Below are 21,435 nucleotides of genomic sequence, written 5' to 3' on the forward strand. Positions count from 1 at the left end.
CGCCCTCTCCCTCGACCCTAGCCTTTAGTCAAGGCGCACGCGGCACCCCCAGATGTCAAGCACGACACCGTACCACTACCAGCACGCACGAAAAAAGACCAGCGCGAGTGGCGGAGCCGCGAGGGTGTGACTTTGCCAAGGGGGTGACTTTGCTAGGGGGTGACTTTGTAAAGGGGCCGGGTGAATTTGTGACTTTGTAATGGGGTGACTTTGGGTACGGGTGACTTTGAAAGGGGTGACTTTGTAAGGGGGTCTGTGTGACTTTGTAATAAGGGGGGTAACTTTATAGTTTTATCCCCCCGAGCTGGAATTGGTCAAATTAAAACGTGCTAGAATACGAGCGCCTATATTATGCAATTTTTTCTAAGCACCTATTTAATTTTGTCTTCACGCGCACTGATGTGTTTCGTCCTAAAGAATGTTTTTGTTGTTGTTTTTAAAAATCGTGTTCGTGCCATCAAAAATGCAGGCGTGATCATCATCAACATGCTATCCTAAAACTATGCGCGCCCTCACTTTTCATATAATACATAACCAATTTCGTGAGCCAATCAGCGTCGTTTCTCAGTACTTCCCTTCCTGGGGGTTAATAGTGACGAGAGGTATCGATACAGCGTGCTGCCTGCCTCCCCCCCCCCCCCCCCCACCACACCCCCGGGCCCCTGTCAGAAAAAGTTTTTTTTTAAAGTTGTTCACCTTCATAAGACTCTTATCTTATTAAGAGGGCGCTACACGTAAGTAAAAATTTATTCTTTCCAATGTCGCAGCATCATGGACGTAGACAATCTGTTTCGAAGTATATTTTGAAGTTGAGTAAGAGCTTTAATAGCCACTCCTATTTCTACGAAAACTAACATCCCAGCGATAGGATATGCGGTCATTTTGGCATTGCAAAGCATTAAAACAAACCCACTTTCCGACGTCATTACTTTCTATAAATAGCTCGAAAATGACGTAATGCATAACAGTCTGAACGTGACTCAACGTCATGATACCGCTGGTACTCTGTTTTTACGCACGTACGGAAACCTGTTAACATTGAACACCAGTTGCAAAATAAGTCTCTTTTCTTTACCTATTGCACACACTGTTCACTCCAGTCAAAGTCACGAGACAAGACAGTTTTTGTGACAATATTTACCTACCTACCCAGTTTAAGGTTAGTTTGATAAAAGTTTTCCCTTGGTAAGTAAAGAAGCACTTTCTCCATACATTTTTAGCTTTAAAAGTTAATGAATCTCTTTGGTGATTTTAACAATTTCAGCACTCGATTTGTTGATTGACTGAGGTGAGGTTCTATTTAGTATTTTTCAAAACTGAAATCAATTCGTATGCGATCACTGCATTGACAGCCACCGTACACACACAACAATGGAGGAACTTCCTGAATGCATGCACCACAAACACACTGCAAACTGCAAAATATCTTATAATCTTGATATTACTATTACTAGTATCTAAATAAAATGTACTTAATGTATCCTGCCACCACTTTTCACTCATTTTTACTTCATTTAATTTTAGAATTGGGTATATTTTGTTTCAAATAAACAATCAACAAACTCAAGCAAGTCAAAGTGGTGGCAGGATTATTACATTAGACTAGAGTAGACTAGAGTAGACAACGTAACAACATGAACAAGAACATTCAGTCATTCAAAATTACAATGCATAGATTACTGCAAAACTTTATCATCTATGAAGTCTGCGTTATCTACTTTGTAACTTTGATTTTTTTGACTGACGTGCAAGTTGAACCACCCCATGAACTTGAAGTTCATCATTTGCCCTTCCAAATCCATATTAACTTTGGAACTCCTATTTATATTATGAACTGAGCATTGTACTTTTTTGTAAGTTAAGATCAAGATGATGAATCGTCATCAGACAGATGATCATGAATTTGTTTTTATGCAATAGAAGGACCTTTTGCAGTTTTCAACAGCTGATATTATTGTCTCATTATTATAATATTACAAGGTACTAAAATACATTGTTTCTTCCTTCATATAGATTACAATTTCGTTTGGAGTTTAAAAACAACTGAAATACAAGATGTCACTTTATCCATCACTTGAAGACATGAAGGTGGACCAGATGGCAAATGTAAGTACAGTATGTAATGTCATACACAATATACAATGGTGCGTTCTCCCTTTACAGTGGTCCGCTGACCAATGCCTGCTTAAACACCTGAGGACCACTCTCCAGAACCATCCTTGCTCTATGCTCCAACTAGTCCCGCATGGTTACTTAAAGTCCCATTGCAACATGTCAACCACTCTACACATCAGTTCAAAATACAAGTCCCAAATATCTCTGATATCCTGTTTGTGGCCTTAATGCCCCTAAAAAGTTCACATAGACGGTATAAAGATTATCCACTGGAAGCAGTGTGACTGGAAATGCAATTGCAAAATGAAATTGGCCTCGTCCTCTTTTACTATAAATTCCAGACCTGGCCATAATAATGTGCTAAAGATTTGTTGAGTTCCGAGTTGTTGGTTTACTGTGCCCAAAACACCCAGCACGGTTGTAATTGGCATTGTGTAGTCTATGCGTAGTCTTTATTATCACTTGTTAATAACTTTGAAATCAGCCAGAAATTAACGTTGTATTTTTCCTATCTATAGGCCCAGAGCCAACACCAGTATGTTGCGCAACACCAGGCAGCAGTAGCGGCCCCTCCTGCTCCAGGTCAGATGACTGCTATGGCATCGTCTAGTTCCCTGTATCCCTCTCTTGAAGAATACATGGGGTTGAATCTCTCACCAGAAATGGTTGCAGCTAACATGCCAAATGTACAGGTATGTATAAAGCCCACTTTATACGAAATCGAAACGAATTTTGGTGACGTAACAATGGGTACGCGTTCTCTTTCCAATTGCGACATATAAGGAAATTCACTTCGCATAATGAGTCTAACTCTGGTTGTGTGAAGCTTAGGGATTCTCAGTACAGTAAACCTAATCACTGTACTAGCCAAGAACCCCATGGAGAGAAGACAAAGAAGGAGGTATCAGTTTAAGATGTGGGAGGAAAACCCCAGAGAATTATTCCATGGGGAACACATAGGGACTAAAAACTCAATTCACGTAGGTCCCATGGCATGATTTGAACTGGGGGTTCTAGAAGTAGAAGACGAGGAAAGAAACCACTGCGCAAACCCGACTGCCCTAAATAATCTTTATAACCAAGAAGAAGAAGAATTGCAATAATGTGGCCACCATTTTGGTTTGCTTTCTTAACCAAATTTGGATCAAACTTTGACCTGAAAAACTGAATTGTCTTTTTAAATACAGGCGGTAGTTCCAAGACAGGCTGGAACCGTTGCCATGGGAACGAGCAGTATGGTTGCTCCAGTGACAGGATCCCAGAACCTTGGATTGATCAGGGCCAATGTGACAAATGGTGTAAGACAAGTCATCTTGTGCAAGGATGGAAAAGGCAAAATTGGTCTCCGAGTCAAGGCCATTAGTAAGGTAAACGATCCCCCTATTTTTTATGTGTAGGAAAGTTTTCATGGTAAAGATCAGTGTTGTAGCCACGGTGGGCGGTGCTAGGCGCCCTGCCCAAAACTAACAAATTTTGCCCAGCACTCTGAGCAAAGTGTACACTGTGCTGCCCGGCACTTCAGCAATGATGGCCCCATATCTAAACATGAACAGTTTGTTGAACCGCTCACCCTTGGTAAACTAAATTTGATTTAGAGTCCACTTCTAAAATTGTCTAGCTACAAAACTGGTGAAGATACAATCAAGAGAGGTTAAAAGTGAGAGTTTTTAAACTATCAGTTCTTCTCAGAACCACCACAGCTCATAAGAGATTATGTTGTCTCTGCAAGCTTCACTTGATTACTTTTCATAACTTCAAAACAAATTATTTTGTTCATTTGATAATTGAAAGTTTCTCCTTCAACAGGGTGTGTTTGTTTCGTTTGTCAACAATGGATCACCCGCAGCCATGGGCGGAGTGAGATTTGGCGACCAGATTCTGCAGATCAACGGTGAGAATTGCGCTGGGATGTCAACTGATCAGACAATGAGTAAACTTCGCAAAGCATCTGCCGAAAGGATCGAGATGGCTCTCAGAGACAGGTAAGAAGCATGGTGTTTGAAAAGGGTAGAAAGCTGATGGCACAAACAAGCTTGGGACTAATCGTTTGCTTCTGCGTTGTATTAATATTAACTTGTTCTAATATAGCGCTTTTGACAATAATTGTATCAATGCGCTTCATTGGGTCAATAACATTCCTTTAATCTTCCTCAGGTTCCTTGGGAGTATACAGCCCCGGGTTGCCTTTGCGCTCTGAAGGCTTTTCTATAGACAATCTCAACCTTTACCCTTGCATTTAACCCCTGGATGAAGAGAAGTAATTGAATAAAGCATCTTTCTCAAGGACAAAAGTGTAGTGACCGGGATTTGAGCCCACACTCCGATAACTTAAACACCAGAACTTGAACTTGATGCGCTAAACCACTCAGCTATGACACCCTATAAATTACCTTATTTCTTTTTTGTAGACCATTCGAGAGGACCATTACTTTACAGAAGGACAGCACGAATCACGTCGGCTTCGTCTTCAAGAGCGGAAAAATCACAGCCATTGCTAAAGACACCTCAGCAGCAAGGAACGGACTTCTCATTGACCACGCACTGCTGGAAGTGCAAGGTCAAAACGTGATTGGAATGAAGGTATGTTTGTGGAACATTGAGTCTTATTTAAGCTCGGTTCATACTTCCTGCGAATGCGATATGACTTTTGAAGTCACAAATTCACAACAAATAATTTGCATCAGTTGATTTATGCTCAACTCCTGCGAAACGTTCCCTGTGAAAACAGCCCTGTGACGTTTCATTGGGCACCATGGCAGGTGTCAGGAGGTAATTTCTTCTGCTGCCTCTCTGCTAGTAGCACATGCCTGACAAATCTTGTACTTCAGTGTGAACAGGGGGTCCATAAAATTAGTTTGACAATGCTCACTCCATTTCATATAACTTTTGTTGACACTTTTTTTCAGGACCGAGAGATTCTTGAGATCCTGGCCAAGGAAGGAAAGACAGTTACCCTGACGATCATGCCAAACTTTGTCTTTGACCATGTGATGAAGAGGTAAGACAAGGTTCTTCTCTTGACACATTTTAAATTTTCCAAACAAAGTGTGACCAACATCCCCAACAAAACAAATAAGCATATTTTTCCAGGTAGCTGCAGGGAAGGCGTGGAACGGTCCACCACATTCCACCAGAGCCATCCAGACAATAGACATTTTTAAGACAACCCTGAAGACTTTTTCATGAATATTTCAGTATTATTCCATAGACATTGGATTGTTTAATTTTTCTTGATCTTTGCACCGCTGGAGGACAACCAAGAGAGATTTTTGTTGTTGTAGCAAGTGCCCTGATTACTTTAGTGGATACCAGCGTTAAAGAAGACGTCATTATTATTATTAATCAAACATACGACCACCCTAAGACAAAGAAACAAAATATACAGATAAAGTGCTACATAAAAACTAGTTATTGTTATTATTATAATTATTTTACGTGTTCTTTATCACTTCAGCATGGCATCGTCACTTGTGAAGAATTCCATGGATCACAGCATACCAGAAGTCTAAACACAGGCACAGCATTGTGGGGGAAAGAGGCATCATGGGAAGGAATCGAGGGACCACGGGAAAGGAAATGGAGCATCATGGGAGCAGTTTGGATCTATAACGTGCATGAAAAGTTTCTTTAATGATTTGATAATGATTTATTGAATTCCGAAGGGGTAAAGTTTTGTAATGCCAAACAAATATACTTCTGTTTTAATAAGTGTGTAAAAATTTTCATTTCTGTCGCAGGTAATCTTCATTCCAAAAAATGTGCTGAAATGTTATTCCACTCATTCGCTCGGGTAAACAGTAGAAAGTGTAAAGCCGTACTAACAATGCTATGAAATATTACAACAATATAACTGCGAGAAGGGGGGGGGGGCTTCAATACCTGAGCCACCAAAAATTAAAAATAGTAACGGAGCCTCAATCTAATTTGGTTTGTCACAACTCACTGAATTCCAAACTCTATTGCCTGTATATATTATTCGCACCAACAGGTCACAATTAGAAATACATTTACTGTTGCTTAAGTCATTTGATAACAACAAACATATACTCACTAACCCATTTCTGCTTATTTCAGCTTTCATGAAATTCATCAAATTGTGTTTATTAGAGTTTAAAGGTAGTGTCATAGCCTTGGTTAATATACCAAAAATGTATGGCCATAAAATTTTGGGCCCAATTTCATAGAGCTGCTTAAGCACAAAATTTTGCTTAAGCAAAACCATCCTTGCCTAGTAAAATCAGATTACCGGCCAAGACTCCACTCAATTGTTATGCTAAGTAAACAACAGCTAAATACCAGTCACAAGCTATGTATATGGCATGAAATTTTTGCCAGTAACATGTGTAAAATAAGCAAGCTATTTTCATGCTTAAGCAAATTTGTTGCTTAAGCAGCTCTATGAAATTGGCCCCTGGTCACAGCATTGCATTGTTGATAGTTTGAATTAGGATTTGAGAAAGGATTCCCTTTGAAGTAAAAATGGTTTGGATAATATGTTTCAACCAGAAATCAATACTTGAATCTGAGAAACAACATGTTCATTTTGCTGGGTTTAGGAGGAGGGGTTGTGGTGGCTTATTCCGTAAAACTCTGTGAACCAAAACAAAGACCAATGTCTTGGTGTATGTGTGTGATGGGTACATTTAACCAGAAGAAGAAGGAAAGAAGGACGGACTGGGGAGAACATTTACAATAGCATCAGTGGCTCAAATGAAATGCCTAACTTGGGAGTAGCATTACCACAGCAGATTTAGTCTTACAACAACACAGGAATTTCAAAGTTATTGTGCGGAAGTGTAAATTAGTCGTCTTTTATATAAGAATTTAATTAGATTGCATCAAGATTATTGCATTCAAATTGTGTTGAATATGAGCCTAGGTAATACATTAACTCATTTATCTTGTCTCATTAACAAAATACGGAGAAATTTCATATGTGTTATTGATTTTAAAATGTTATTAATATATCTTGTTTTTGTATGGGAGAGAAAATACCTTGTTTTAATGGGGAGGGGAGGGGCAACCTTGTAAAATACTTAAATTAAGATGAAAATATAGGGGTTTTTGAACGGATTATTCACTTTATTATTATACTTTGTTATGATGTGCTATTTTTGTAACAACAAAACATTAGTAACGAAACCTTTAAATGCCATCGAGTTAAACAGGGGGGTGCAACATCTTAAATTCTTGGTGATTATTTTCTGGGGGCATGTTACTCATTGTAAAAGTTCAGTTGTAGATGGACAATTTCAAAGTGTTTTATTTGTTTTGTGTGTTTCTTTTTCCATCGGAAGCTTTTTCGAAATCTGCTTACAAATTGTACATATTTATTATTTTTAATTATTGAATTATCGATTTAAGGATAATAAATTAATATTTACAAATACATTTTGTGGTGTATTTGTTTGCATTTGTTTGTGGTTTATGACTACCAACCATTGCTTTTGACTTTTGAGAGAGCAACCAATCAATGATCTGGGTGGGGCTAAGGATTGACCGGTGGGGGTATGGGAAATCTAGCTAGTACTAGTAAGGTTTCGTCTAAAATACTCATTCATAATACTCTGTATCACATACAATGTTTTTCTGTAAACAAAATTATTAGTGAACTTCCCCCTTTTGATCAAAAATAATGAAAAATTAAGTTTCATATGCCCCACAAACAAGTTTTGTTTTCTCAATTGATTGTGTTGGTAACCTAATGTTTTCATTTTGCCGACGATAATTTCAAGCATCGCGGCGTGCGTGTAAGAGGGAACCAGTTACAAAATTCACAATAACCTTTGACACATCATTGACGTCACACTTGTTGTATGGCAAAATAAATCGCCAGCTGTGACTATTTTGGAAGTATTTTATCGAGTTCTTCGGCCAAATGTGCCCTGTTTTAATCCAGTTTAGGTGACATTTTATACCAACATGGAGGGGACGGAAGTTCAACCGTTGCTTATCTACATTCCAGTTATTGGTGTCGTTTTGTTTGTCGTTCTTGTGTTCGCTTGTGGCTTCCGAAGTTCAACTGAACCTCCGAGTTCTATGTTCGAAGACGAAAATGAGAAAAGAAACAAACGTGGCAGGCGAAAGGTCGGTACAATTCCGCTTTATGTTAGAACAAAATGTTGTCCTCAAAGTGTCACAAAGCCACGAGAATCTCAAATTCTTTGTAGTTCTGTTGTGAAGCGTTCTTTGATCATTATATCTTCACGTTGTGCATTTAGCAAACTTGATTTGTGTGTAAACAGAGTGCGATATCGCACCTTGGTACGGACGGATGTTGTGGGTGGACTGCATAAGCGACTGCATGCCCCTGCCGAAGTTGGTGCACTGTGAACCCAGTGCTACTGCGTCGTGGCACTGGGCGCACCATATGGTCCTATAGTTTTCTTCATTGATTGATGAGATTTGCTGGCATACGCTATAGCCTGGAGCTATTAATTATGCTTTTAAATCATGGTGGTTTCAAAATAGAAGGGGAAATAAAATCAACGAATTATTTAATTTTATAATATTTTTCATATTTTTATAATTTTTAACAATGGATTTTAGTAATTATTATTTAATATGGGAATTTACCAAAGTCAGTATGATTCCTTTTATTTAAATAAAACTTCAAAATAATAAATGTTACTTGATCATTATGGAAACATGTAATAATAATAATAATAATAAAAATAATACAGATTTCTTATCAAGCGCACATGACATAGGGCCTATCCTTAAAAAAAATTAAAAAGTGATTACAAAAGGATTGTCTAGAAATCTCCTTTTTCATCATCCTGATGTAGCTTCTAAATCTAAGTTGGTTCCAAACAGGTTTTTAATTTAATATGTGTCTTTGATATTATTATACTCTGTTGTATTGTAATTTGTAATATTTTGGGAGAGATTTGTATTGTGAAATTTATTGTCATCAAAAAATACTGTTTGTATTTATAGAAAGTATCAACATCGGAGTTAAAACCCAGCACCAATGGCCATGTCAAGCTGCCGTCGTCAGATAGCCCGAGAGAAGTCAAAGCTCAGAAGGTAGAGCCAGATGGTGAGACTGCTCCCAAAGTCTCGCCTAAGAAAGAGAAGTCGTTGAAGACCAAGAGCGGTGGTGGGAAGGAGGAGGAGATTATAAAGAAGGTGGCGAATGGTGGAGCAAAGGATCGAGAAAAGGATGAAGGTAGGTTTGAAAAAAGTAATGCAGGCCTGAAACTCAAAGGAGGCAATGAAGGCTTGAAATTTAAAATGTCCTCATTTTGTGCCCTTTCCAAGGAGAAAACACCTTTCTAAAGCAAAGCATATGGGCTTGGTAACTCTCCTTCCTTGTCTGTGTTGTTCTAAACTTTTTGCAACTTCTTTTGATAAAATAAAGGTGATGCCTGGATAACAGTCACAGCTCCCCGTAAAGATAAGAAGACCAACAAACAGACTGCTGTTCAAAACGGAGTGCCAGCCAAACCAAGCAACAAATCACCCAAGGTATCTCCCAAAGGAGGTGAGAAGGCTTCACAGAAGGTGAAGAAAGAGGAGACCGCTAAGACTCAAGGAAGCAAGGAGACAGTGCCAAAGCAGAAGGGCTCTCCTAAAAAGGTAAAGGGGTGAATTTATCAAAGAGTTAGCAGCCTTTAAGTTTTGAATACCTTCTAGGGCTAGTTCTAAGTTTCGAGTTTGTCCTAACTCTTTGTGAAATCAACCCCAGGCCCAAGTGTCGTGGCCGAGCAGTTTATTGCATTGGACTTGCGTTTTGGTGGGCGAGTCATTAGGGTTTTGGTTCAAATCCCAGTCATGACACTTGTATCCTCGAACAAGCATTGTTTGCTTTAAAACCTAAAGGCAGAGATCGGTCGTGAAATTGATTTAGCTTGGTGGGCAACATTTGGCAGCACAGGCTGTATTACTATTAAGGAAGCTTATAACAAGCGCCTATGTGTTTTATCTAGTGTTTGGTTCTCAACCAATAACAATTCTCAATCGGTTACCATGGTAATAACAACGATGATTGATACTTATAGGTTGTTGAGGATGTTGTCAAGGCTTCTTCCATTTCGACTCAGTCGGCCAAAGCCCCAGAGTCTCCCGTTGATAAAGGCAAGAAGAGAAAGAAGAAGGGTCAACATGAAGGTGGGGAAACAACCAATCAAACAGCAGACAACACAACAGGCTTGACCAATGGGAGTGTGGAGGATTCAAAACTGACCAATCAGAAGAAGGAAGGTGGAGAGGCAGAGGATGCTTTTACTCCCGGGAAATCCAGAAAGAACAAGAAGAAACAGAAGGTACGCTGTTCATTGTAAACCCGTCTTCCAAAATATGCTTAGTTTTTGCAAACTATAGGACTCAGCAAATTCGCTCAACTTCCACTGCCGTTTAAACATTACTTGCTAATATTGACTGTTTGCTTCTTGGCTTAACTTTATAGAGCTGCTTAAGCACAAAAATAAGCTTAGCAAAACAAAATTATGCTTAACAAAATAAGGTTACCAGCCAAACTACCATGTCACATGTACACTTTGTGACTGGTATCATGCTTGTTATTGCTAAGCACAGATTATTTAAGCAGTATTTTCTGTTGTATATCCCACAGACTTCACAAGAAGAAACCACAATAAAGACAACTCCAGTAGACAATAAGACTCAGAAATCTAAGACTTCAAGTCCAGAAAGCAGTCCAGCCAAATCATCCAAGAAGTCTCCAGGAGGCAAGCCAGCGTCTCCTTCTCAGAATAAATCAACCACGAATGCACCAGTGGGAGGGTCTCCTTCCAAGTCAAGCAAGGTTGACGACGCTAAGATGTCCTCACCGTCAAAGGGTCAGAAGAACACCAAGAAAGAAAACTCAAATCCAGCCAAATCAGGTAGGGCCGTGTCCGAAAAAGCAACTATAGCTACGGCTAGTTCAGCGCGTCTGCCAGTGTTGAAGAATAGGCAGATGTGTGCGATTTAGCCGCAGCTGTAGCCAAAGTCAGTAACTAGATGATACTACTTATTATAGTCATTGTGAAATCAGCAGTTAGCCTGTAGGATTTGATCCCACAACCTTTTGATTGAAAGTCATGCAGTCTAACCACTTGACCACAGTGACCTGGCATGATGTGGCCGAGCTTAAGTTCTGGTGTTTCTGATCAACAGAGTGAGGGTTCAAATGTTGTTTTTGTTTTCATTTCCCGCACATCATCCATTCCTTTCAATAGTATACAATGCAGGAAACACATCTCCTTATAAAATATGTGGCTTACTGACCACCTCAATGTCAGGTGGTGATAGTAACAACATTTCTTTCTTCAATGGCCTTATCTCTAGATTCTAAACCATTAAAAGACAAGAAAAGCAAAGAGAAAGCCAACAGTTCGGCAACATCCAGCCTTGATACCAGCCCAGCCAAATCTAAGTCTTCAAGTGATAGCAGTCCTTCTAAGTCCAATAAGAAGCCAGGTGGTGAAAAGACTTCTACTCAACAGAAGAAACCAGATGAGAAACCTCTTCCTGATTCGTCTAAATCAAAGAAGAGTACTTCCTCAGAGGTTGCTGGTGACGCCAAGAGCAAGTCAAAAAAGGTCAGCTTCTCTTCCACTAGCGTTTATTATTGAAAACATTTCTTCTTTTTTGGGGTGCAAGTCGCCAGACACACAAGGCCTGAAGGCCACTTCAAGGTGGGGGCTACAAATAAGCTATTTTCCAAGGACCGTTGCAACCTACGCCCCAGTCCATACGGATGTAGGCATGGGTATCATCCACTAGGGGCCTGGCTGGTAGAGCAGAAAGTACTACCTGCCCCGCTTTAGACTGAGACTGAGAGTGGCACACCAATCATATGAGTTCAAATGTTTCAGTATTGCGTTACCTTTTTAAAGAAAGTATCATAGATTGGTTAGTTCCAAAAAATGTTGACCATACAAACTTACTTGGTGCGAAGCACTGCAGCTGTTGAAACTATTTTGAAGTAATATGGTAAAGACTTATTCGGTTTGTATAAAACGATTTTTCTTTTTTCTTCTCTGATAAAATCCAGAAATCCAAGAAAGAGTCGGCCCCAGCTTCACCCGCACCACCTTCCAAACAGCCAGCGACCCCAGAAGCTGTTAAGACAATCGATGTTCAAGTTGAGAGTGTTGACGTTAAAACAAATGGAAAGAAGAACAAAAGGAAAGGAGGTGGCGAGACTAAAGGCAAACCAATTGATACCGTTAACAAAGGTAAAGAATTGTAGTGGAAAGTTTGAGCTAATTAATTAATTTAATTAGCTATTAAAGAATCCAAATGAGACATATTTTTCAATTCACAACAAGATGAAACAGATGCACTGAATTATCAGGTTTTGTGAAGTAGCTCACCGGACTTGTTTTGCGTGTTGATTTTGTTTACAGAATTTGAAAAAAAGTACTCAGTATACAGTGCTTAAAGGGTCTATGTAACTTTTGTAGGACAAAAAACACAATGTCCACAGATTTACACTTAACTTACAAAATTTGAAGATAATGACAGTATAAAGCTTCCCTGAAAATACTACATGCTGAGGTGCTGTAGTTTTTGGGAAATGAGTAAAACAATGTCATGAAAATAATTTTCGTCTCATGAGACGAAAATTATTTTAATCATCTACAAACGTATTTTGATGACATTGTTTTACTCATTTTACAAGAACTACAGCACCTCAGTGAGTAAGGTTTGAAGGGAAGCTTTCCACTATCATTATCTTCAAACCCTGTAAGTTTAATGTAAATTTATGGACATTTTGAAAAAGTACCCAAATCCTTTAATACACTGGTGTAAGGGTAAAAACCAAATTAAACAAAAATTGGTATCAAAATTAACAAGTAGCTGGCGCAGTAGCAAAGTTGAGAAGTGGTGCTTGCTAGTCCAAACCCATTTTTACTAGACTATGTACACCAGGCTAGTACAATACCTGTGTATCAAAAAAGGTCATGCACAGTACAGAACAACAGAACCTTTTGTTTAAACAACAACAGGTTGTGAAATTAATTTTCCTACATCCTGTGATTCCAGCAGGGTGCATGTGATAATGCCTGGACGGTCGGTAAATAGGAAATGATTAAATTGGCATGGCAGGAAAGATGACTGACATGGTTAAGGACAGAGTATTGTTGCAAAACAAAAATGTCACTACAGTGGTGAACAACTTGTTTTTTTTTTCCACGGAAGCCATTTAAAACAAGTACATGTAGCTTTTAACTAATAAAACCAATAGACCAAAGGAATGTGAGAGTTAGTTTTCCGCCAGCCATGGGCTGGCTTCGATCATGCAGATGGTCAAATTGCTTTGAAATTCCTTCCGATAAAACCAGTTGTTTTTGCTTTTATTTCTCCATCAGCTTCACATTCCATGCCGCCAGCCAATGCCAAAGATGTTTCCAGTGCCACAACCCCTGACAGAGGCGGTGATAAACCTCCATCGGGGTCCCCTACCCGTAAACCTGATAAAGAGCCAACCACGGTGGCTGCTCCCAAAGAATCGGTGGCTGCTCCCAAAGAATCAGTGCCTGAAGCTGAAGATAGCGGTAATGATAATAATAGTGGCTTCTTATACAGGCGCTTTTAACATACAACATTTTCCTGCAAGGAATGTGGGGCTATGTTTGAATTATGAGACCTACTCCTGTGGCGCAATATAATGACTTATAACTGCTGAGCTAACAAAATGTTAAGCACAGAAAATTATTGCTTAGCAAAAGATGTTACCCGCCATAATTCATACACGAAGCATTGCTGCAACTGGTATCCCACTAATTTCTTACTAGGCAAAGGTATATGCTCAGCAGAGCTAAATTAACGATCACCCACAACTCTTTTCAGATGTTGTCTTTCTTGACAAAGAAAAGACAAGTAAACACTCTCACAACTTCAAAACCTAACTGGAAACTCAGTTAAATAAAGTTTCTAGTACTGGCATTAGCGGAGTTCTTTTTCTATGATCCAGGAGTGCCTTTCCGACCTAGCTAAGGTGCTTTACAAATGTATGAGTGTTATTAAACGATGAATGAATTTGTATTTCTTTTTCAGGTAAATGGGTTGAAGCCAAACCGGTGAAGAAACGCAAGAAGGTGCGTCGAGACCTGTGATGCCTTTTCTGGATGCCGATTGGTCAACAAGTAGCTCAAGACGTGCCCTTTTATGGACAGTCAACTTTCTAGCGGTGAGCTACAATGTATACACGGTTGAACCGTGTAGCTTATACCTTGTATTGATTGGTCACTCTGATCCAAGGTTATTTGCATACTGCACCTGATTGGATTGAGGCGAGTCACATGTAGTTGATTATGTATTGGTTATCATGAGTCTGACCATTGTGACATCACATACAATCACAAAATTCTTTTGAAACGTCACAAGAATATAATGAAAGATTGTGATTGGTTCTAACAGCCTGTTTCCAAGGTAACCGCTTCTGATCGGATAGTAAATACCAGGTGACTTTATGATCATGTTGTCCAAGCCAGTTCAGACAAACAATCAGTTGTTTACCGTGTCTGATTGAATGATTTTTGTGTGTGGATTTTCCCCTTCCCACGTTTCGGTCCCCAATGCTCAACCAAATTTTTGATGAAATATTTTCAAGGGAAAAAAATTAATTATTGCGAGATTTAAAAAAAAGAAAAAAAAATTATTTAAAAAAGAAGAAAAAAAGTAAGCCATGTCATATTTGTACAATCAATGTATATAGTTCTGGTGCTTCTATTTTGCTTTAAAATGTTGCCTGCTTATAAGCTCAATAAGTAGCTAAGCACAACAAAATTATGCTTACCATGGTAAGATAGCCAGCCAAAATACCATGACACAATTTGAGTCTGGTATCCTACTCATTTTTACTAAGCAGTATTTTCTGCTTAGGCAGCGCTATAGATTTGGGACGCTTGTTCTTTGCAAAATACTTGGGTCATCTTTAGGGCAGTTGTCATTATTGCAATAGTGATTTGTATTGTGACATATATTTTGCTTAGCAGTTAAGATTGATACAAATCTTTAAGATCAATCTTATTTCTTTTGTGAAATTGAAATGGCTGGAAACTGAAAGCATGCTTTATATGCTTTAACAATGTCATTTCCAGTCAACTGGTTGCAACTGGGAAAACATTCAAATTATCCAATAATGCCACATTTTTTGTAAATCAAGTAAAAGGCTTATTTAAGATTTATTCCTTTTTGTTTCTGCTTTAAAAAATGTGTTAATGGTAATACATGTACGCTCCCTAAACAAGATTATATTTTTCATCAGAAAATAATCGATATATTTTGCTCGTTTTTGTTTTTGTAAGATGCTGAAATGAAAATTTCTCTCCAAAAAGTTGGATCCAAAAGAAAATCGCTCCTTCCTAATTTTTCCCTTCTTCTTCATTTCTAAAGTTAGTCAGGCTATTTTGTAAAAGTTGTGACCTTTTACGTGTGCTTTTAGAACAAGTTTTCCTTTTTCATTGAGTAATTAAATTTGCTGTACGCGTACATTATGTATGCTAAGGAAGTGGTAGAAATGTGTAGATATTCTACAGAATGCAAACATTCCACAAGCAACTAGAAGTTTTGTATGCTTGATTAGCCAAAACAAAGTTGCACATCAGTTTAGTTGTTGCTAAAGACCTATAATTTGGCTAAACAGGCACTTACATTACAATAAATACATTTTTCTAAATGATATGAATGTTCTAAATGTCTTCTCTTAACTAAGGTATTTTAAAAGTTATTTTCAATACTTTTTGATGTGTGTCAAGTTAATCAAGAAAGAAATTCTCGGTCAGTATTCTCCCTTGGCAGTGGTCGGCAAGCCATATGCTGGTTAAAACACCTGGGGATCAGTTAAAAAATCCATTGGTGGTCCGGCTGGCAAGTTCAGTGTTGAAAAGTTAGTGGCTTCTTATATAGCGCTCATATTTTCCTGAAAGATATTGTGGAGCTACATTTTTGAAATATTTGACAAATTTCTTTACATAGCACCAAGGTGCTGTAGGAAAATATATAGCCAATCAAGCCAAGAACACCAGGGCAAACCCCTTCATTTTTGTATAAGTGCACTGGGTTCTTTTATGTGCATTACACAACAGACTGGACCAACGGCTTAATGTCCCCTCCAAAAGACGCATCAGTAATGGTTAAGTTGCTTGCTGAAGGACACAAGTGTCACAACCGGCTCGAGTCCGGTGTTCTTATCGACTCGGCCACAACACACCACAAATAAGTATCCCTATTCAAGATTGAATATGGACCTGGGAAAACCCTTGTGGGGATAAAGTTACTGGAAAAGCCATGTTAGTGATTTTGATTAAAGTACATGTACAGTATTTGTGAAATAAATAAAGATAGAACATTTTTCGCTAAGAAAAATCTTCTATATTATTATTGAAATTAAAATGTTTAATTGGTCAACAACAAAAATTATAGAAATTTATTGTAAAAAAATAAATAAATGATATTTGGAATAGACTACTATTATAGAATACTTTATTTACTTTGTTTAAAGGAACACGTTGCCTTGGATCGGACGAGTTGGTCAAAACAAAAGCGTTTGTAACCGTTTTTTATATAATGCATATGGTTGGGAAGATGTATTAAAAGTAGAATACAATGATCCACACAAGTTTGCCTCCAAATTGCGTGATTTTCCTTCTACTGTGCGAACTAACACGGTCGGCCATTTATGGGAGTCAAAATTTTGACCCCCATAAATGGCCGACGTGTTAGTCGACGAGGTAAAAGGAAAACCACGCAATTTTGAGGCATGTTTGTGTGGATCATTTTATTCTACTTTTACAACATCTTTCTACCCATATGCATTTTATAAAAAACGGTTACAAATGCTTTTCAAAGACCAACTCGACCGATCCAAGGCAATGTGTTCCTTTAATGATCTAGTCAACTTTGATTTCTTCCATATTTTTCTTGCCTTTATTAATTATGTTTAGGTCAGGAAACGGGAGGCAATGCCTATTATTGCGCTTTTCATTTTGTTCATTTGAAATAATTTTGAAGCTTTTAGGGTAATTTTCTCCCACATGTAGTTGTTAGAATACTAATGTTAAGGTATGGTAAAAGTACATTTTCTCAGCATTATATTAGAATAATTTTTTTTCAAAATTGTTTGAAGCCATTGGACCCTTTCGGTACAGAAAAAAAAAAATCACAGATTTACAAATAACTTACAGGGTTTACAGAAGGTAGTGGTGAAAGACTTCTCTTGAAATATTATTCCATGAAATGCTTTACTTTTTGAGAAAACAGTAAAACAATATCAATTCTCGATATCGAGAATTACGGATTTATTTTAAACACATGTCATGACACGGTGAAACGTTCGGATAAAAGGGTGGGTTTTCCCGTTATTTTCTCCCGACTCCGACGTCCGATTGAGCCTAAATTTTCCACATGTTTGTTATTTTATATAGAAGTTGTGATACACGAAGTGTGGGCCGTGGACAATACTGTTTACCGAAAGGGTCCAATGGCTTTAAGAGTAGTTACAGTTTGACTGGGTAATTTTGTTAAACAATTGTGTTGAACGTGTTGGAAGCAGCAACCTGTGGATTAACATGCCTGCACTCTACCAACTAAAATTAGAATTATCGACAGGACATTCCCTGCTTCAACCAAACCAAAGTTTGCAGAGAAGTTTTTGACTAGTTTAATTAGTTAGTGAAGGTTGGTTAGACATGTTTTACTTATTACAATCTGTTTATAAACAGTGATTAAAGTAGTTTTATGTAAAACAAAGTCCAGATTTATTTCAAAGTTTGTCCCGCTCCATCTCCTATTCCAATTAACTCACTAACCAAAAATAAAAGAAATATTTCGATGGATATATTTTCATAAAAATTACAGAGCACTGTCTTCGATAAGAATTCCTTAAGACTTACAAATAAAAATATTATTTTGTTTTCTTCTTTTTTTTTGTTCTGCAAGATTATGCGCTTTTAGGTTGAGGGAAATAAATTTATATTAAAAGAAATTGAATAAATATTTAGTTTGTGTGTGTATTTTTGAGTTATATCTGCATATTTGTGGATAGTGTAACTGTCTTTACACCCTTTTTGATTGTTATGTCCTTACATGTCCATTACAAAAGTAGAGTAAAGAACATTTTATCTGTGACATCACACGTTATTCAGAGAGCCACATAGCCTGGACTTCCTGCCGGCACGATTTGTACGTAGCCCAATAGAAGAAAACTTACATATTTTATGGAAATTGCACTGTCTGATTTGTATCAAGTTTTAATACATGTATGAGGAAAGGGGGTACACCTGAAAACTTCGGTTTACAACTTTTGACTTAATGTAGAAGTTACGACATAAAAATGTAAAATTTCCCATATAAATGACCAGTCCTGCCTGCCAGAAAGCCACTGGAGTGTACAAGGTTACTTTTATGCTAACAGTTTAAATGACCAGGTTTTTATTACTGTTCATCCACCAATCCTATGTTACTCTACACCAAATTGTTTGAACTTCAAATAATATTGGAATGCCTTACCCTATGAAATCACTTGGGCCTACATAAGCCCCCAGTCCTGAATTGGTAATCAGATAAAGGATTTGGGAATGTAAGGTTTAAGTACAGAATTGCAAAGAGTAACGGGTCAATTCGAAGACTCACTGACTATCCTACTAAAGTACCAATCCTGCTGAGAAAAAATGTTAGGTTTAAGTATAGAATTGCAAAGAGTAACAGGTCAATTCAAAGACTCACTGACCATAGAGCAAAGAACAGCACCGACTATCCTACTGAAGTACCAATCTTCCTGAGAAAAAAATAATCATCTTAAATACTGTCAAAAGTCAAAGAAATAGCATTCACCACAAATCATTGGTTATTTCAACTGTCATGACTGGGATTCGATCCCACAACACGATGACATAGCGACAGAACTTGAATTCGGTGCTCTTAACCGCTCGGCCATGACACCTAACAAACACCCTGTACAACAATTATGCTGAAATGCGCGGCACAACGGTACCAATCTTTGCTGAGATGGAGGTTGCAAAGCAAACCACATGTACACATTTTGTTAAACATGTTAAAGGAAGGCACAGATGAAGATGACAATTTTCAAAACAAAGATTTGAATAACACAAAACACTGATGCCCTACGTACATTTTTAAAGGGATTTTACCTCACAGGTTTTATTGTTTCTGAAAGTTTGCGTGAACAAAATACATTTCAGAATATGACATTCTTATAAAAGGTTAAATTTACAGTTACACTGCTGTTCTGATAGCAACTTTGCTGCAAAGTGAACTTGTAGCAGTAAGCGTGTAAATGCGTGTTGCAGTCGATATAATACGGATTTACACAGCTGGGATACAAGATTAGCACCCAAAGATCCTTGTTATTTGATTGGTGAACAAGCATCACGTGCTATCCATTATTTTGCCATGTGTACTGACGAGACGCTCCAAATTTAATATAGGAATCCTATATGGATAATTAAAGCATACTTTAGGCACTTCGCAGTGTCATTTCCAAAATCATCCTTTCCTGCCCGTTTGTCACATCGGGGCAAGGTCACAGCAGGTAATTGACCCCAACAGGTTTCTCCAGCCTTGCTTATTCACAGAGCTTATGAGTTGGTTGTCGAGATGACCTTTGACTCCAACAAGTTCTCCAACAAATTTCTCCACCCTCGCTGATTCACATAGCTCATGAGTCGGTTGCAGAGATGACCTTTACAGAGTGATTTGACCCCAACAGGTTTCTCCAGCCTCAGTGACTCACATAGCTCATGAGTTGGTCACATTATTCCACTGTCATATCATTCAATCCAAGTCCAGTGGACAGATTTTGTTCGTCCATAACAAACAGTCCTCTTCAGTTTTCCACTTGGTCAACTGGCCACCATGACCACTGCAAAAAGGTTTTGACCAAAGCTCTCTGTCCACAACATCCCAAAAGGCTCTACAGGCTGTGGTCCAATGTCAAACTGGCCACTATAAAGAGGTTTGACAATAATAGACCACTTTGTCTGACCATCACACTACTCTTCCGTAGGGCATAGCATTAACTGCCCACTATACAAAGGTTTCCACGTATAAGTTAATTCACCCACGTCAGGCCTGACACTCCACAGAGCAAAAAAGGCGAATGCCTTGATGCCCCCTGGTCAGTGCCTTTGTGCCTTGGAATTGCTCCAGTAGAAATTTACAATTTCCTCATAGGGTGCTCTTTACCAAGGAGAAATTTCCTTGGTGCCCTTGGCCTTTAAAAAATGAAGCATACAGGCCTGTACATGTACATGTCCTCTTCCATTGGGCATATAGTGTAAGCTGCCCGCTATACAAAGGTTTGAAATGAAATGGTCGGTTTATAGTCGGCCGCACAATGGTCACGCGATTGAAATCTTGACAACCGATCCTAAAAAACACAGTTTAAAGTCATCGCTAAGGCCTCTAAAACCTGTGTCTTTTTATGTTCGCGCGTCAAGATTTCCATCGCCCGACCATCGTGCAACCAACTATACCTCGGCCTCTAGGCAGCGCTTCTTTCTCAGCTTGTGGTCTGAGTGTTGGCTGTTGGATCCACTCCTCTACTGATGAAGCGTAGTCTTTGCTGCCAAGCCAGCCGGAGATTCTTAATCACACGGTCAGTATCTGCTTTGACGCCATCGCCAGCAAACATGTACTTGATATGATAGCTGGTCAAATAATCATCGGTTAAGGAAGATACCTTTCATGTACGAATGCCTTACCCATATCCACCCGACTGGTTAGTGTACGGGTACTGTTCCTACCTAAGCCCTGTGGTCAAGTGGCTAGACTGCAGGACTTGCAATCACAAGGTTGTGGGTCAGAATCCCCCAGCTAACCACTGACTTCACAATGACTAGAATAAATGTTGTCGTCTAGTTACTGAACCACAATTCTTGATTTGTGTAATTCATAACCATAGATGTTAAACCAATGTTTGCATGAGAGAGATTGGTTGTTGCCAGCTTGATGTTTATATCCCCTGTGGGAGTTTGTCAAGTTCCCTTGATGTGAACATAATTTAAACAAGCCACAACAAACAAGCCCTTGAAGTGATCATTACTGCTTTATAGTTAACATTCATTCATTCATAATATCCTCAGACAGTTTATCCATTCTAGTTGGTCGAGAGGAGAGATCACAAGGCCATGTTTAAACATGTAGAAGAGCAAGGCTCGACTTTGAGGGTTTTTATTTACAATTTCAACCTTTCTCCTTTCTCCCCACCCCTCCATCCTCTTATGTCACTGCATTCCTGGGGTGGATTTCACAAAGTGTTAGGACTAGTCTTGTCTCGAGTTAGGACGAATTACTCGTCCTAACTTAGGACTAGCCTTAAGTTTTTAATAACTAGGACTAGGACTA

The 21,435-nt window shown here is 38.6% G+C and overlaps 4 protein-coding genes across 6 annotated transcripts in view; 2 read left to right on the forward strand and 2 right to left on the reverse strand.

Moving 5' to 3' along the window:
- LOC139952131 (uncharacterized) overlaps positions 1-20,665 on the reverse strand; it is a 53,757-nt gene extending 33,092 nt beyond the window's left edge. The window contains exon 1 of the mRNA XM_071951102.1: positions 20,565-20,665. The gene's annotated coding sequence lies outside the window, so the exon portion shown is untranslated. The remainder of the gene's footprint in view (positions 1-20,564) is intronic.
- LOC139952136 (syntenin-1-like) lies at positions 1,045-7,504 on the forward strand. 2 transcript variants are annotated; one of them, XM_071951110.1, is made up of 8 exons: positions 1,045-1,159; positions 2,014-2,106; positions 2,634-2,807; positions 3,303-3,482; positions 3,922-4,097; positions 4,524-4,695; positions 5,022-5,113; positions 5,570-7,504. In XM_071951110.1, the coding sequence occupies exons 2-8, from the start codon at positions 2,056-2,058 to the stop codon at positions 5,622-5,624; spliced, it is 900 nt and encodes a 299-aa protein (XP_071807211.1). In that variant the 5' UTR covers positions 1,045-1,159; positions 2,014-2,055; the 3' UTR covers positions 5,625-7,504. The 2 variants fall into 2 exon arrangements, with proteins under 2 accessions (XP_071807211.1, XP_071807210.1); XM_071951109.1 differs by having other exon boundaries at positions 1,065-1,185.
- Positions 7,901-16,667, forward strand: LOC139952135 (uncharacterized). The gene is made up of 9 exons (XM_071951108.1): positions 7,901-8,202; positions 9,055-9,286; positions 9,479-9,696; positions 10,119-10,382; positions 10,691-10,961; positions 11,407-11,660; positions 12,116-12,299; positions 13,437-13,622; positions 14,125-16,667. Exons 1-9 carry the CDS (start codon positions 8,038-8,040, stop codon positions 14,181-14,183), a joined length of 1,833 nt encoding a protein of 610 aa, XP_071807209.1. The 5' UTR covers positions 7,901-8,037; the 3' UTR covers positions 14,184-16,667.
- LOC139952132 (mediator of RNA polymerase II transcription subunit 23-like) overlaps positions 20,591-21,435 on the reverse strand; it is a 30,083-nt gene continuing 29,238 nt past the window's right edge. For both annotated transcript variants that reach the window (XM_071951104.1, XM_071951103.1), the window contains exon 32: positions 20,591-20,738. In XM_071951104.1, coding sequence (XP_071807205.1) covers positions 20,591-20,738 — 148 coding nt within the window. The remainder of the gene's footprint in view (positions 20,739-21,435) is intronic.

This window comes from Asterias amurensis, chromosome 20 (assembly GCF_032118995.1).
Source record: "Asterias amurensis chromosome 20, ASM3211899v1".
NCBI lineage: Eukaryota > Metazoa > Echinodermata > Asteroidea > Forcipulatida > Asteriidae > Asterias > Asterias amurensis.

What these genes read in the sequence shown, in the direction of transcription:
- LOC139952136 (XM_071951110.1), top strand. Translation starts at nt 2,056, where the DNA reads ATGTCACTTTATCCATCACTTGAAGACATGAAGGTGGACCAGATGGCA. An exon ending in AGGTGGACCAGATGGCAAAT is followed by an intron (nt 2,107 to 2,633) that starts GTAAGTACAGTA and finishes TCCTATCTATAG; the next exon opens with GCCCAGAGCCAACACCAGTA. An exon ending in CTAACATGCCAAATGTACAG is followed by an intron (nt 2,808 to 3,302) that starts GTATGTATAAAG and finishes TTTTAAATACAG; the next exon opens with GCGGTAGTTCCAAGACAGGC.
- LOC139952135 (XM_071951108.1), top strand. Translation starts at nt 8,038, where the DNA reads ATGGAGGGGACGGAAGTTCAACCGTTGCTTATCTACATTCCAGTTATT. An exon ending in AATTGATACCGTTAACAAAG is followed by an intron (nt 12,300 to 13,436) that starts GTAAAGAATTGT and finishes TTTCTCCATCAG; the next exon opens with CTTCACATTCCATGCCGCCA. An exon ending in GCCTGAAGCTGAAGATAGCG is followed by an intron (nt 13,623 to 14,124) that starts GTAATGATAATA and finishes TTTCTTTTTCAG; the next exon opens with GTAAATGGGTTGAAGCCAAA.